The following is a 16,840-nucleotide window of genomic DNA, read 5'->3' on the forward strand; positions in this document are numbered from 1 at the left end:
AACTGACCTGCCTTTTCATTCTCACCTATGATCCCTCACTCAGGCCTTTTCAGCGTATACCGTTTATCATGCAGGTGGGATTATAAATCCATCATTATCTATTTAAAAAAAAACTCAAGTTTGTACTTGAGAAAAAAAATTATGTTTACAAATTTTTATTAAAATTGTTCTTTTATCGGAGATTAGAGTGAACGAATATCGTGAAACAGGGTTTTTATATATTAAGTGAACTATCTATAGATAGAAAATTTAGATGACCATAGTCACAAAAAGAATAGTATTTTAAAGATAAAAAATCCTTATTTTTCTCTCATGTGGGAAAAGGTACGGTTGTATCTAATATATGGATGCAGTCATTATCATCATATCAGCCTTTAACTGTCGATTGCTGAACATAAACCTCTCTCTTAGGTGGATTTTCCAGTACTTTGGATTCTTTTTTCGTACAGATGCAGTGTTACTTAGTTATTAATAAAACAAGATATATATTGAATACACTTTATTAAAGCCAGGAACACAAGTGTCAGTAATAGAATAATTATAAATTTAACTTACAGTAAACATAAAGTAACCAGACACTGATAATTCAATTTCATTCAATACAAAGATCTATATGGTTTCTACTACAGGTATAACTGCTCAGATTTGTATAATATTTAAGTATGCGGTTATGTATAACAATGTATGTTACAGTCATCTAAACACGGAATTGTTCTTTTATTTTTCAGGAATTTAGATCATACGATTCTAATCATTAGAACTTAAATACCTATAAATAAATAAATACCTATTTGCACGATACATTACAATTAATTTAAAAAATCATTTGCACTGAATAATACATTCAATATTAAATTTTTATCTTAATTTTCTTTGGTATTTTTTATTATAATTATTTTTATAGTATATATTAACAAAAAATGTAATGTTACAAATTATTATAGTTACATAACAAATTATTATAAGATTTTAACGTGTTACGGTCATTTTTAATTTATTTTCATAATTGTTTTCATAAGAATAATTCACGGAAGTATGTCTGATTTAAAAGATTTTAGCAAGTTGCTATTATTTTTTAATACACTAATATATAATACTTTAGAAAACAAATTTATAATATTTAGTACGATTGTATAAATAGACATTTATATAAAAAAAATGTTATGAAAAGCAATACGATATAAAATATATATAATTCTGAACATCATAGTTTTTATTTGTATAGTCCTATTTTACGTAATTGACTTTTGGAATGGTCTTGTTTTGCCAAAAGATTGTATATACCTATAATATTTTAGTGCTGTCAAATATATTGAGCACAATATATTTATTAAAAAATCCATTAAAATTCTGATGGCGGTTCTAACCATATGAAACTTAAGTGTAAGCGGAGGTCGTAAAAATCTATTAAGTAAGATTCCATAAAAAAATTATTTTGATATCTGACCTCCTCAGTAGGTAAGTATTTATATAAAATAGTTAAAAGCTCAGTGATATGATATGGTTTACAGAGGATATGACAAAGTTTGGGGTTAGCTTTGAATATTGAGACGAGAATATGTTGTAGTATAGCAAACTTAAAAATGAAGTATAAAAGAAATACAATTAAATGTAGTTTCAACAGTTTACAACACAATGGTCATAAAATATTTAAATGGTCAAAATAGAGAAGGAAGTCCAGAGAGATTCACACACAATAATTTAGATAGATTAGCAAAATATCTGTGACTCCTATATTATTAATAAGTAGATATTAAGAGTTGTGGTATTGATTTATTTACTAAACACAACGTTGTATGCCTTTTCCATAAAAATATACGTATTAATATAAAGAAAAAGGTACACTCATTTGAAACAGGATGCATTCGATCAAAATATGTACATATTTCGAACCAACCAGTGACGTTTGTAGTCAAACGTGCCGAAATATTCTCTTCTAGAAAGGTTATACATTTACGGTATAAATTTTGACTTCACTCATTCCTTGTCTTATGATATTTACTTTGTTTAAAATTCAATTTCAAGATAGTTTTATGTGTAACTTTTATGTGGGAGTATGAATCTTTGGTTTTTGTATATCAATAAATATACAAATTACGTGATGTAAAAGTAGCATCACGCTAACATTAACTTACTTGCGCCTCAATTCTTCAAAGAAAATTTTCCGAGGTGGAAGTTTATATCATCTATATTACAGATGTCGACTCTCTTTGATTCATAACATTCCCCTCGTGATACTTTTTGTTTGACCTTACTTTAATGGTTTCAAACTGTGTTTTAAATTTGATCGCAAGTATAATATTTTCTGTATAAATCAACTCTTAGATTTTATTTTTAGGTACGTTGATAATGAGGGCTTTGTTTCACCATTTACCAATGTATTCTAAATATACTAAAATCTGGAATTAATATAGATATATATTCTTTGTACATAATAACGTGATATTGATTAATTTGAAAATACGATTTTAAATGGTTACGAGTATAATTCCTGTGATATGTCATCACTTATATGAAATACTGATTTTAGAAGATATTTCATGTACTATTTTAGTATATAATTATTCAATCACTAATTTATAAACATCAATACATTTTTTTTTCTATAATCAATAATATACTTACTTGTATACACAGTGAACATTATTCACTTAAAGTTACAAAATTTATATAGTTACTTGTACAAACATTAAACTAGTAATGAAAATCAGTCGTTAAAGACATGTATAATTTATTAAATGCGACGGATAGGTGACCAATGCGAAGCTCGTATCAAAGCGCAATAGAATTAATAATAATTAGAAAAGCGTGTAAATAGTTTGGAAAAATATGATATATTCATAACAAGCTCATAGTGAGATAGAGTTTTATAAGTTTAGTAAAGTGAAACATTTGATGACCTCGTACTAAGTGTTATTCTGCAGTTTTCCATCTACTTATGACTTACATGTAGTTGTTACGAGTACTTGGAGAGTTAAAGCTGCAACGGATTTTCATTTTTCTGAGTTTTTGACAAAATGTGTTATTACGTGAATATATGAAGTATACATCCAAGTAGGTCATATAATATGCTTGTAAAACTATGAAATGATTGAATTGTCACATAATAGAGGGTAACATCGAATCTTAAAGTACTTGGTCGGGAATTTCTAATAGAGACTAATATCTTGGGACATAAGCTCCGAGGGTGCATATAATATACCACTATACCTATTGTACACATATAAAAGTTTTGAAAGTACACACACAATATTTAATATTCTCTCATAAATAGAAGATTTACACAGTCTTTGCAATATGTATTTATACAATAATACTGATGTGTAATTACATCTTACAATAATTATATCTCGCTTCTACATAACTTAAATTTGTTTTAAAAATATTGAACTCTTTTTAATAAAATATTTTTATTAGTATATTGTCGACATTTTTAATGGACGTTGTATATAATTGGAAATTATGAAACTCAATTAGAAATAAGATAAAGTAATACGATGTGTAGGTATATAAAGAAATAATTTACTGATCGGCAAAACGCAATTTTTGTTTCTTTACAAATTCCATGGCTAGTTTATCGGTAGTCCGCGACTCCAATATTTGCAAAATGGGGTGATCTGTGAAGAATAATATGGTATTAATAGTAGTATGTATATATATATATATATATATATATATATATATATATATATATATATATATATATATATATATATATATATATATATATAATACACTGAAGATCCAAAAAATTAAAATTACATCATGTGATATCGTTAGTCTATCAAGTATATAATTGGTAATGCCAGTGTACTTAAATAAATGTGTAGCTGTTCAGAACGTGGAAAAAAAAGTTAATATTCATAATAGAAATAACATATTTTTATTTCAACTAATATAGTAATACTTTAGTAATTCTAATATATTTGATAATTTTATTGTTATATTTTATATGATATTATATAAAAAAATAGCATTTTTTTTCTGAAAAAAAAAGTTGAAAGACGACAAAAATTTAGAAAAAAAAGAGATTTACGACCTTTATATCTAGATGCCTCGTGTAGCATTGAAACGAGAATCCAAAATGTTTTGTTATGTTTTGACTCGTATTTCTTTAGAAAAATAACTGTTACACTAATAGAACGCTTGTTAAAGAATATTTTATACTTTATTGCACACAAAGAATATATTGTTACAAATTATTTTATATAATACCATTTCTTTCCATTTTAATCTATATATAATTGAGATGAGAATAATTACGAAAGAGATTTATCGAGCAAGAATGAATGGAGATGTCGGTAGGGGCCGCCCTAGACGGACGTATGTCGACCAAATAGGCGACGTGCTGAAGAAGGGCCAAATTAAAAGTACCCGTAACCGACGAGCGTGTATGACAAGATTGATGAATGTGGAAGAAGCGAAAGAGGTTTGTTTGAATCGAAGCATTTGGCGTTCCATTGTTTCTGCCTACCCTAATGGGAGACAGGCGTGACAGATATGTATGTATGTATGTATGAGAATAATTAATACACGACTAATAATAACGAATGTTGACATATAATTTATGTACAGTTATGAATGAATCCATAACTTATTTGAATTGAATCAATAAATAAAAATAAATAATAAAAATTACATTTGAGGTTGTTGGATGGAATCGAAGTGGCAGCGGCGCGCGATCTGTTTGCACTGTGTAATACGACCGTGCGGCTGCATAAAGATTTTCATATAGTAGCTAGGTAGCTATTCACCGGTCGTATTTCCTAGAGGAATATTGCGGAAACGAGCACTCCGCGTTCAGTGAACATGAGGAGCCGTTCATATTAAATATTAAAAACGAGAACTTATAAGTCAACAAATAAATATTTAAGTATCTATGGTTCCCAACAATATGTAATTGTTGGAAACGACAAATATAGTAAGTTTATAAAATTTTTGTATTGCATATATATAGATACAGTAATTATATAAGCTTGAAAACACAACAATAATTCGATAAATTATATTAGATATGTTTTGTGATAGAATAATATAAAGCTGACATCTGAAATAATAAAAGAAAAAATTGAAAGTAGACGTCTATTTTGTAAATACTGTTCAGACATGAACAGTGCCGTGTATATTACAAAATACTCCGTGACGCCCTTGATACTTCTTATTGCTATTTTCGAGAAATATGCTGTTATACTTCCGTATTCTGCAATCACACTACCATACTCTACAAATCGAAACACTGCCATGAAAGCATAACTACTTCATATCAGAAACATTAATGGGACAAAGGTACCTTTGTAGACGATTTTTGTAATAAATCTCTCTCTGGTAAATTCAATACATCTTTTTTATATAAAGATAAAAGAAAATTTTGTCCTTTTAACTGTTACGGGCATCCAGTTCTTATGTTAGGAGGTAAGTATGCGAGGTTCATAATTTTAAAATTTTTCAGTCATGTTTCTTTAAACAAAATTATCTGTTTCATTTATAGAACAATATTTTAAGGGATTCTAATGAATTCGATTTCGACCGAACTTTAAAAAATATTGTTATTTTTTTGTTATCAAATATTATTAATCCAATTTGTATTTCCTTGTGGCCGTAGAGTAAAAATAACAGTGGGAGTAATAATCACTTACTTCTGTCATGGAGTTGCATAAGGGGCAACTCGAGAGGGCGCAGTGGGTCTGGTGGTGCATGGCAGTTGACCCCGGGCACCCGGGACAGGGATACGAAAGCCTCGCCAGCAAAGTCGTCGGCGGTCAGCACGTCGCGGTCCCATACCGACAACGATAGCGCAGCTTGATTAGAGCGACATGCCTCTAGAGATACCGCGAACTCGAAGCATTCATCCCACACCGGGTTCAGGGTTTTCTGCCGTTCGAATTGCATCGAATTAATAGGTGCTTTTACAATTTCATAATACGATACATTTTATCGTAATGATATGCTTAATACGAGTAGGGGAGCAAAATCGTACGTAATATACAATAATATAAAGGCACTTCCATAAACATCATGATGAAATCGTGAACATCTGTTTATGGAAAATAGATGTTCACGATTTCAATAACAAACAAGCTAATGGTCATCTTGATAAAAAGTAGTAACTATTGTCTACAGATATGAAACAGTACCCTGGACATCACACTGTGATGCTCTTGGTATCCCTCATGTGTTGCTGTTCCTGAGGATCAGGGTACACTATTATTATATCGTAACGGCATAATTGTATCATACCATGTGCTATGACAAGTTGTTTTTTATTATTATATCAGCCTTTACATGTCCACTGCTGAATATAAGCCTACCGCTGGGGGGACGGGGTTTGCCAGCAGTTGCTACGCTTGGCAGGCAGATTAGCAGCCGCAGTTAGGCTTTGGAGATATTTTAATGGACACTGCTGCCCATCCCTCGCCTTCCTTTAGTCACCTCTTACGACACCCAAGGGAAAGGAAGGGGTGGCCTATTCTATACCGGAACCACACCGCAAATAATTATTTATAAAAGCACCCAATGTATTAGCTTTTTAGAGAATCGGAACAAAGTAGTTCTAAAAACTCTAAACTTTGTAGAGATATAATGTTTACATTTCTGGAAATAATGGCGGCGATCTAGTTTATGTAAAGTAAATTATACATATAGATATGAACAATACCATGGATGTTACAGGATATATCGTGCTACTTGTAATATTCCTCATATGTTGCTACTTTTGAGGAGTATGGTATTATGCCTCGTGACAAAGATTAAACTGGCTATCTTGCCTTTCACACGGAAACTCAACAACGCACGCATAGCTTCTTCATAGCAGAAATAGGTCAACGGGTGACTTATTTAAGCGAGTATTACAAATACACCACCAAATGAAATGGACAAATTTATCTTTTTTTTCATGCATTTTAGAATGGCAAACAAACTAACGGCCCACCTGATATAACATTGTTTTGCCCAGGATACCCCTGCCGTTGTCATTCCTGAGGACTCTATCTACTCGTGCAAACTCGGAAAGTTACGTGAATACAATAACTAAGTATATCATCCTCGTAATAATTGTTGGAAACTCCAACAAAAATTAATACTGGCATAAAAACTTTTTATTATATTTTTTTAATTTCAAATAAAGAATAAATAAAATTGTCATAAAAATGGAGAATAAAAAATTGTATTGTTAATTAACTTTGGCCTTTTATATATTAAATCCATGTATCTATATTGAGTACAATACAAATTTGGTCCATTTCGAGCATCGTAAGGCAAGAAACAGCGAATTACAAAAAATCTCAGTTCAATATACGTGGATACAAGAAGCGCCATTGTTTCAAGAATACAACATATATGAAATCTATTCTCCTCCGTGCGTTCGACAGGCGATTGCAATTTTGTTGAAGTCTACAAGTAAATATTATATATTTCTCCGAGTGGTAACTACAATTTCTTTAGTTGTCAATTAAGAGATTTATATAGACGACGACAAACGATTATCTCAGTTGGCCTGCAAGAAAAATATACATCGAACAACGGCAAATTCATTCATGACACGAGGTGGGAACTACGATTATTATATTCAATAAATACATTTGAACATTTTCCATTACATTTACATATTTTAATTTCGTGGCAATCGTCGTGCAATGGCCACTGATAGTGAAACTTCACTACGCGCCTCGCGAGGCTATGTTAAAGGGGCGATTACTCGTCTTCACAGTTTTGTTAGCAACGAGTCTGAATTAGAAGAAAGTACCTTACAGGCCCTTACAACGCGTAAAGAAAGACTGCTCACAGCCTTCCGTGAATATGAAGGATTTAATATGCGGATTCTTTCAATGCGACCAGATGATGACGAGGACGTAGCAGCTGTTGAAGATAAATATCTATATACTCTTACCGTTCTTAATGAAGTGATTAGCCGTAAGACTTCTTGTGTAGAGGACTCTAAAAGTCATGTTAATACTATTGCACGATCGAAAACTAAGTTGCCCGCGATTCAAATGTCCATATTTTCTGGTAATTATGTTGAATATGTAGCGTTTCAATCATTGTTTACTTCATTGATTCATAATGACTTAACATTAGATAATGTTAAGAAGTTGTATTATCTTAGGTCTTATTTAAAAAACGAACCGTATGATCTTATTAAGAACTTACCATTAACAGCCAGTAGCTATGATCAAGCTAGACAATTATTAGACGAGAGATATAACAATAGGTATCGTATTGTAAATGAACATATTGGTCAATTACTAGACTTACCTGCGCTTGTCAAATCAACCCCTGAAAACATTCGAGATTTTGTAGCGACTCTTAAGCAGACTTTGGCTGCTCTGCAAAACTTAGATGTGAAGGTTGAAACTTGGGATCCAATAATTGTTTGTATTTTTAATCGTAAGTTAGATACATACACGGCTCGGTCGTATCAAATGGAAAGAGATATTGCCGAGGAACACAGCGTCAAGCACTTCATCGAGTATCTTGAGAAGAGGGCACTTGCATTGGAGAACGCTGCGCCGTCAACTGCGATGCCATCTACCAAGGCCAAGGGTTTATCAGTCAACGTAGCGGCTGCTGGTGAGAAAGCGATGACGTGTCATTACTGTAAGTCCAACAATCATAAATTATTTTCCTGTAATACATTCAAATTAATAACTTCTATGGAACGCTATAAATTCTGTAAAGATAATAAGTTATGTCTGATTTGTTTGAATAAGCACAATGAAAAATGCAAATTTCATTTCAAATGCGATCTGTGCAAAAAGGCACACAATTCACTAGTTCATCATGACGAATGTGACGAAGGTCCCGTTTCCTTATTATCCAAGGGCCACGATTCTAAGGTTTTGCTTCCCACAGTACAAGTGAAATTATTCACAAAGGATAAAAAGACGATAATAGTGAAGGCGATTTTAGATACAGGTTCACAAGCCTCCCTCGCTACGAGCAAGTTAATCCAGCAATTGGGTTTAACTCCAACACCCCACAATACAAATATAATAGGTGTAGGCAATGCTCACAATAATACAAGATATTGTATTCCATTAAACATACACTCTGTGAATTCTTCTTTTAATATGACTGTCAATTTTTATGTAGTCGAAAAAATTACCTGCAAGCATCCACAAACAAAACTTGATATTCGGCAATTGAAATTACCTCCCAATATAGTGATGGCAGATGATCAATTTGATGTTCCATCTGAAATAAATCTCTTAATGGGTGCTGACATATTTTTCCATGTGATAATGCCCAATGAGCCTGACCGACCGTGGTCTCGAAATCTGCACCGGCCGCTACCTAGTCAAGATGACATTACGCCCTGCATTATCAATACACGTTTTGGATATATTATTGGTGGTTCAATGCTTGAATATCAGCAAGCTTCAAAACAGGTAACATCACTATTATGTATTAAATGCGATCCTGAAATCAATGATAATATCAAATTATTTTGGGAAGCTGAGAGTATACCACAAACCTTTTCTGAGAATCAAAGTGAACAAGAGTTAGCTGAAACTATCTTTCAGAATTCTGTAGAATTGATTGATAATAGATTCCAGGTGAATTTACCTCTTAAAGTCGAGGATAATGAAATTCATAATTACTTGGGCAATTCTTTTGTTTTAGCTTGGTATCGATTTTTAAGTTTGGAAAGGCGTTTACAAAATAATATTAATCTATTGTCAGAATATAATAAATTTATTCATGAATATGTAGAGCTAGGTCATGGCGATTTTATTAATTTTGATTTCTATGATTTTGACAAAGATGCTGTATATTTTTTACCGCATCATGCGGTCATTAATGAATCGAGTAAAACTACTCGCACAAGAGTCGTTTTTGATGCCTCAATGAAGACGGATAAAAAGGTTTCATTAAACGATTTATTACTGAATGGGCCTTCAGTCCAGAAAGAGCTTTTTGATGTAATTTTATTGTTCCGAATTGGTAAATATACGTTTTCCACGGATATAAGGCGTATGTTTAGGAATATTCTGGTGAATCCCAAACACAGGGCTCTTCAAAATATTCTTTGGCGAAATAATCCTGATGAGGCAATAAAATGTATACGTTTAAATACTGTTACGTACGGTATGAAAAGTTCAAGTTATTTATCAACTCGTTGTTTACTCGAACTTACTGAACTATTTGGTCAAGAATTTCCTATAGCTTCATTTATATTGCGAAACTGTACTTACGTCGATGATATCCTCTATTCGTCATCAGATCTTAGTGAAATAAAAGAAGCTAAGCAACAATTACAGTCTTTGCTACAAAAAGGAAGTTTTGAAACACATAAATGGTCAACTAATGATCCAGAAATATTGTCTGATGTTCCAATTAGTAAACAACATTTTGACGAGCTAGAGTTGCAAAAGGATAATTATACCATGAAAGTATTAGGTTTAAATCTAGATGTAAAGAATGATTGGTTTAATATCACATGCCCAGAAACTATTGATATAAAATCGGTAACAAAAAAGTCAATTTTAAGCTGTATTGCTAAGTTTTATGATCCACTTGGATTTGTGTGTCCAATTATAGTAAAGGCTAAGATTATTATGCAGAAACTGTGGGCTGAAGGTATTAGTTGGGATGCTTCTCCCTCCGATCATGTTAAAGAAGAATGGTTGTTTTTTATTGACGGTCTCAAGGCAATGGAACCTATTCATATTAATAGAAATATACCAATTCCATTAGGTTCTAAGGCTGTTCAATTGATCGGTTTTGCCGATGCCTCAAGTAAAATAGGCTACGGATGCTGTGTATATCTTAGAACGGTAGACTCTGATTGTAATGTGCGCATGTTTCTTTTATGTGCGAAGTCCAGAATTAATTCGTTTTCGAAACCAATAACGTTACCACGGTTAGAGTAGAATGCGGCCTTATTGCTATCAAGTCTAGTACGGAGGACATATGAAACGTTACAGCTCAAACTTTCAATTGATAGTGTTTATCTCTTTACCGATTCTAAGATTGTTTTAGGTTGGTTGAATACTGATATTTTTAATTTACAAGCATATGCGGCTAACCGAGTAAAAGTGATTACAGAAAAAACTGTACAATTTCAATGGAATAATGTTAACACAAAGGAAAATCCAGCCGATTTAATAAGTAGAGGTATAGATCCAAAAGAATTACCATCTTGCTCTCTATGGTGGGACGGACCAGACTTTCTAAAAGACAATAGGTACAATTTTACAAACAAGGCTTCCTTACCTATCGACTTACCTGAATTGAAGAATTCTGGTGCGGCTGTAGATTCCTCTAAGGTAGTATCCCTCTCAACACAAATAAAGAGTGATATCTATCAGCTTATAGATAAGTACTCGGATATAAATAAAATGATCAGGGTGTTAGCCTACATATTAAGATTTTGTCATAATCTTAAAAATAAAAATGATCAGACTAAATGTAATTATTTAACTACAAAGGAATTGCAACAGTCATCGCAAAACATTATTAAACACGAACAAAGTATCCATTTTAGCAAGGAAATAAAATCGTTGACTGAAAGCAAAGATGTAGAGGGTATTTTAAAACCTCTTCATATTTTCCTGGATAAGCACGGTCTAATAAGGGTAGGTGGAAGGCTTCATAATGCTGAAATATCTTATAATCAAAAACATCCTATTGTTTTACCGAAGCAATCAAGAATAACCGAACTTATAATTCAGAATGAACATATTAGATTATTTCATGCAGGTCCGAAGTCGCTCCTTTCGAGTCTTAATCAAAGGTACTGGCTGATTAATGGCATGCGACAAGTTAAGAAAATAACTTATAGATGTCTTGTTTGCTTTAAATTGAAGGCAGAGGCGGCAAAGCAACTGATGGGTTCGCTACCATATCAACGTGTTACTGCCTGTAGGCCTTTCCAGACCGTTGGCGTAGATTTTGCCGGTCCACTTCGAGTTAAGAATTCTAGAGTCAGACGTGCAATCGAAACTAAAGGTTATATATGTGTATTTGTTTGTTTCGTAACGAAAGCGGTTCATCTTGAACTAGCTTCAGATTTGAGCACCGAAACCTTTCTCGCCTGTTTTAAAAGGTTCATTTCGAGACGTGGCCTTCCCAGTGAAATTTTCGCTGATAATGGAGGTGCTTTCAAGGGTGCGGCGAACCAATTTGTTGAACTTTACCGGCTCCAAGCTTCCAAGGGTCATCAAACGCGAATACAAGCGTATGCAGCGCAGCAAGGGGTGAAATTTCACTTCATACCCAGTTATTCACCTACTTTTGCTGGCCTGGCAGAAGCTGCTGTCAAGAGTACCAAATTTCATTTAAAAAGGATTTTACAAAAGCTTTTGTTAACATATGAGCAATTGTACACAATTTTAGTTCAGATAGAGGGTGTCTTAAATTCAAGGCCTATTTTACCTATGAGTTCTGACATAACGGATTTTAGTTATCTAACTCCCGGTCATTTCTTGACTGGTAATGCTATTGTAGCTTATCCTGAAAATGATGTATCAGATTTACCTATTAATAGACTAAGTTTTTGGAAACAATGTGAACATTTAAAACAATGTTTTTGGAAAATATGGCATAAGTACTATTTAAATGCTTTGCAGTTTAGATCCAAATGGCAAAAGAGTTATCCTAATGTAACAGTAGGAATGTTGGTGATACTCAAGGACCCAAACAATCCTCCTTTGCACTGGCCTATGGCTAGAATAAGTAAGGTTTTTCCAGGTAGAGATGGGAAGGTTAGAGCTTTCGAAGTTGTAACACCTAATGGTAAAACTTATAAACGTTCCTTATCTGGTATATGTATTCTTCCTATAAATGATGCCTAGATTTAATTATTATTTGCTCATTTTAAACTGCTTTCTTTTTCTTCTTCTTTTAATGTATAACGATAAAGAGAAGTAAGAATATGTTGTTTGTAATTGTTTAGTTATTTATACAATTTGTTATTGTTATACTTATTGTAATGTAATTGGGCATCACCCAAAATATTGGATTTACTAATATAACCATCAACTGTAATATTTTTATGGTTCTGTTATGTTTATGCAAGTTGTATTAGTATGAAGTAAAGACATTTTCTGTTATATGTTATATATTGTGCAGCACATGTTACTGTTCTGGTAATTTATCCACTAATAAACCGCTGGTGTGGCGAGCATGTTGGAAACTCCAACAAAAATTAATACTGGCATAAAAACTTTTTATTATATTTTTTTAATTTCAAATAAAGAATAAATAAAATTGTCATAAAAATGGAGAATAAAAAATTGTATTGTTAATTAACTTTGGCCTTTTATATATTAAATCCATGTATCTATATTGAGTACAATACAATAATAAATTAAAATATGATAATTTTATAGAAAATATATAAGGGTACAAATATACCTGTATATGTTGTCTTAACCGAAGAAGAACTTTTACCAAAGAAAATACTTTGGCCTAGTTTTATTTCTGATTTATGATAGAGCTCAATTTAATATAAGTACAAAAATTATATAAAATGCAAATTAAAGGTTTTGAAAGCTTTAAAAATTAATTAAAGCACTATACATAGTAGATTCATAAATACAGAAGAAAGAATCTATTGAGACAATCTCAATAGGTAGAATAAAGAATAGATTTATACGTGATTGCTTTTATATAAAAACGAAGATTACGCATACTATAAAAATCAAATTAATTAACTGTATAAAATAAACAGTTTATGTATATAGTAATACTTTACCTTTTGAACATTGGTAGTCTGTTCATGCGCTTTAGGGAAGAGCCTTTTAGGTAATAGCTCGAGGACTACGAACGGGTCACTTAGCCCGTTGGGATCAAGTGGGATCACGTCGCGGGCGGAGAGTACTTCTACACACAGCGAGTCGTGGTTGAAATAGACCCTGCCGATATAATTATGTTATGAGACAATTGTGTCTATGTTATAACAGTAGTCATAAAGAATTACTATTAAAATAAAAAAAAAACCGAGGAAAAATATATATAAATAAAATAGAATCGATTAATGCTTGTAATGATATTTGTATGATATTATATAGATTTAGATATAAGTAAATCATATTAATGTTATTAAAATAGCTCTTATAATTATTAAATACAAGTCTTATATAATATTAAAAATTGTAAATTTCTACACTAGTTCAAATAGTGGTTTTCTATAACATTTTGGAATTGAGCATCTAATAATTGTTTTCATAAATTATTTTATATATTTAGTTAATCAGATAAAAAAAATCTTTTTAGACTGTTATATGCTAAAATTGCACAAAACTATGTAAATAACATTTATAACAATTATAAAAATATCCAGAATACTATCTACTTACCTAACTAATATGGATCCATAAGGGGACGGTAAGGGTGTTCGGGCTTGTTCGGCAAGCCGATCAGCGAGCCATAATTCTAAAAGTTCTTCTGTAGGTGCTTGATGATACTGCATTCTTTGTTCGACACGGATCCACTCGTGATTGTGTACCTCAGACATTGGCAAACCTAACGAAGCAAATAATTCGATGAAACATTAACATCGTTAATAATTTCTCACAAAACACTTAGGTTATTACGTGATGGAACAACTTTCTTGGAAACTTATGTTTCACCTTGGCATTCCGTGTGAAAAGTTCATTGTTTTTGATATAAACGCAATGGAAATTAACAAGTTCGAATTGGTTCAATTATTATTGTTTAAATTTAATTTAAAGTTTAATTTTCGCCGAAGTTTCCGCTTATAATTGGACATGACGACGTAATTAACTGAGTTCTAAATTTTAAATACCTTTTCCCTCTGCATGGAAAAATTCTGCAAGTAGATCGAGAGCTTCCCTCAGCCTGTGATGGTAGACTCTAGGCCTTTCAGCCCCGCCAGCGTCAGCTTGAGCTGATACCTCTTTAAGTACAGCGCTCCAGCAGCCAGCAAGAGCACGAGTGAAAGCACGCGGCAGTAACCAAGTGTTGAGTGAAGACAAATGTTGGTCTAGGAACTCCAGTAAGGGAGTGATAGCCTGGATAATAAACATATTTATCTTAACTTATATATATATATATATATATATATATATATATATATATATATATATATATATATATATATATATATATATATATATATATATATATATATATATATATATATATATATATATATATACATATTCCTATGCAGATGTCACATCTGCATACCTATGTATGTATGTAGAAAAGTATAAAAGAATACAATAATTTTGTCATCAATACCTATAGTTATTCAATTATGAAATACCTATTTACATAAATCAATTTAATTAGGTTTAAAGATGTCAATAGGAGATATTTGACTGGAAATTCAATATTTGTTTAAATTTGGGTTTGATACCTTTAAGGCGTTTAGAACAAAAATATCCATCTTGTGTAGGATCCATCCATTATCAAATAAGGAGCAATTCAATTAGAGTTCTGTTTAACATTTTCATATACATAACTCTTAAAATACTGTGATATTTTGCTGTTATTTCTTAATAAGATGCAAAAACGTAACGCAATTTTATTTCAACGCTCTGAGATTACAATTACAGGCATCTCAACAGATGCGACCCGATTGAAATGAGCGAACATTTTACATTTCTAGAGGGTAGCTATTACCGTTCTACATTTGTATATTCTGAAATAAGTAGATGTAATAGAAAATTCACCAGCTCACAATCCTAAATTTTATAGATTCTATTTTATTTTACTAGATTTTATTCTAAATATGAAAAGTATTATTATTATATGTATGTATATTTGTAGTGTAACTGTACGTTTATAATAAGTTATGATACCTCATGAGTGGCCCGGAAAAAATCAAGGCTACGCAATCCAATATCCGATATCACAGTCAGACGACAATTAATGGACAAATTTCAATCTCAATGTATTTCCTATAACTTCGTGGGTACTAATATGATTACTGATCAATGTTGTGTCGATTCTAATATTAGACTGATATTGTATTTATTTCGTAGTAGGAATTAGTTAACTGTCGCATGGAAATTTGAATTATGGAGTAGGTATTTATAAGTATGACCGACACATGATTATCTCATCCACTTTTGACAGTTGAACGTGCTATGTTTGAATAAGAAGCTTAAAATTTTTCGTTCTTTTTGACTTACGTTTCTAAGGTCAAAATTGTAAGTTTTATTGATAGAGCATTGCCAAAAAACTATGACAAGTTTCAATTTCACCTTAAATAATTAATAACCTGCTTCAGCTGCTCACAGATTTTTTAAAATAAAATACAACCCATATATTACTTACTTACGAGTATAATGTAAGTTTTGTAGGTGAGAGAATTTTTCAAAGTGGTTAAATATCTTTTTGGTTTATCTATTACAAACAAAAATTTTATCTTTCCTCTTCGTAATATTAGTTTAAATTTATTTATATTGCTAAAAAATCTTTACCTGAGGCGTGGGTAGCGTATCAGGGGACCACGCTAGATGGAAAACAGCTTTCCGTAAAGGCGGGCGCGCCCGGGCGGCTAAAGGCGCCGCAGCGCGCGCCGACCGAGCGTCCAATGTCCCCAGCGCGCCACGGACTAGTTGCCGCGCATTTTCATCGTTTGCTCTTTAAATTGCAATAATTATTAAATTTAAAACTTTCGCGTGACGAGATTAAGTTGTCAGCTGTAACGAAGTACGAGTATAACTTGGTTAAAACGTCGCAATTACGTTAATAAATAAATATTTTAACGTAGGCACAAGACCAAGTTAATTTTCATGCCATAAATTATATTTTGTTTCCTCATGTATATTTTATTTTTGTAACAACTTTATACCATATACAGCTACGCTCTATATACACGCATATACGAAACTTTGATCTTGTCTTAATATGTAGTGCTGAAACAAAG

General features: G+C 31.9%; 1 protein-coding gene across 1 annotated transcript in view; it reads right to left on the minus strand.

The window, feature by feature from the left end:
- Positions 1-484: 484 nt before the first annotated feature.
- The window catches only part of LOC113521358 (BAI1-associated protein 3), a 113,137-nt gene continuing 96,781 nt past the window's right edge, over positions 485-16,840 (minus strand). Inside the window, exons 21-26 of the mRNA XM_026906881.3 lie at positions 16,392-16,554; positions 14,747-14,972; positions 14,298-14,463; positions 13,694-13,853; positions 5,637-5,871; positions 485-3,617 (exon numbers count right to left, since the gene is read on the minus strand). Of these exons, the coding sequence (XP_026762682.2) occupies positions 3,523-3,617; positions 5,637-5,871; positions 13,694-13,853; positions 14,298-14,463; positions 14,747-14,972; positions 16,392-16,554 (1,045 nt within the window). The 3' untranslated portion in view covers positions 485-3,522. The remainder of the gene's footprint in view (positions 3,618-5,636; positions 5,872-13,693; positions 13,854-14,297; positions 14,464-14,746; positions 14,973-16,391; positions 16,555-16,840) is intronic.

This window comes from Galleria mellonella, unplaced genomic scaffold (genome assembly GCF_026898425.1).
Source record: "Galleria mellonella isolate WM207_F2 unplaced genomic scaffold, CSIRO_AGI_GalMel_v1 utg55, whole genome shotgun sequence".
In the NCBI taxonomy this organism is placed as follows: Eukaryota; Metazoa; Arthropoda; class Insecta; order Lepidoptera; family Pyralidae; genus Galleria; species Galleria mellonella.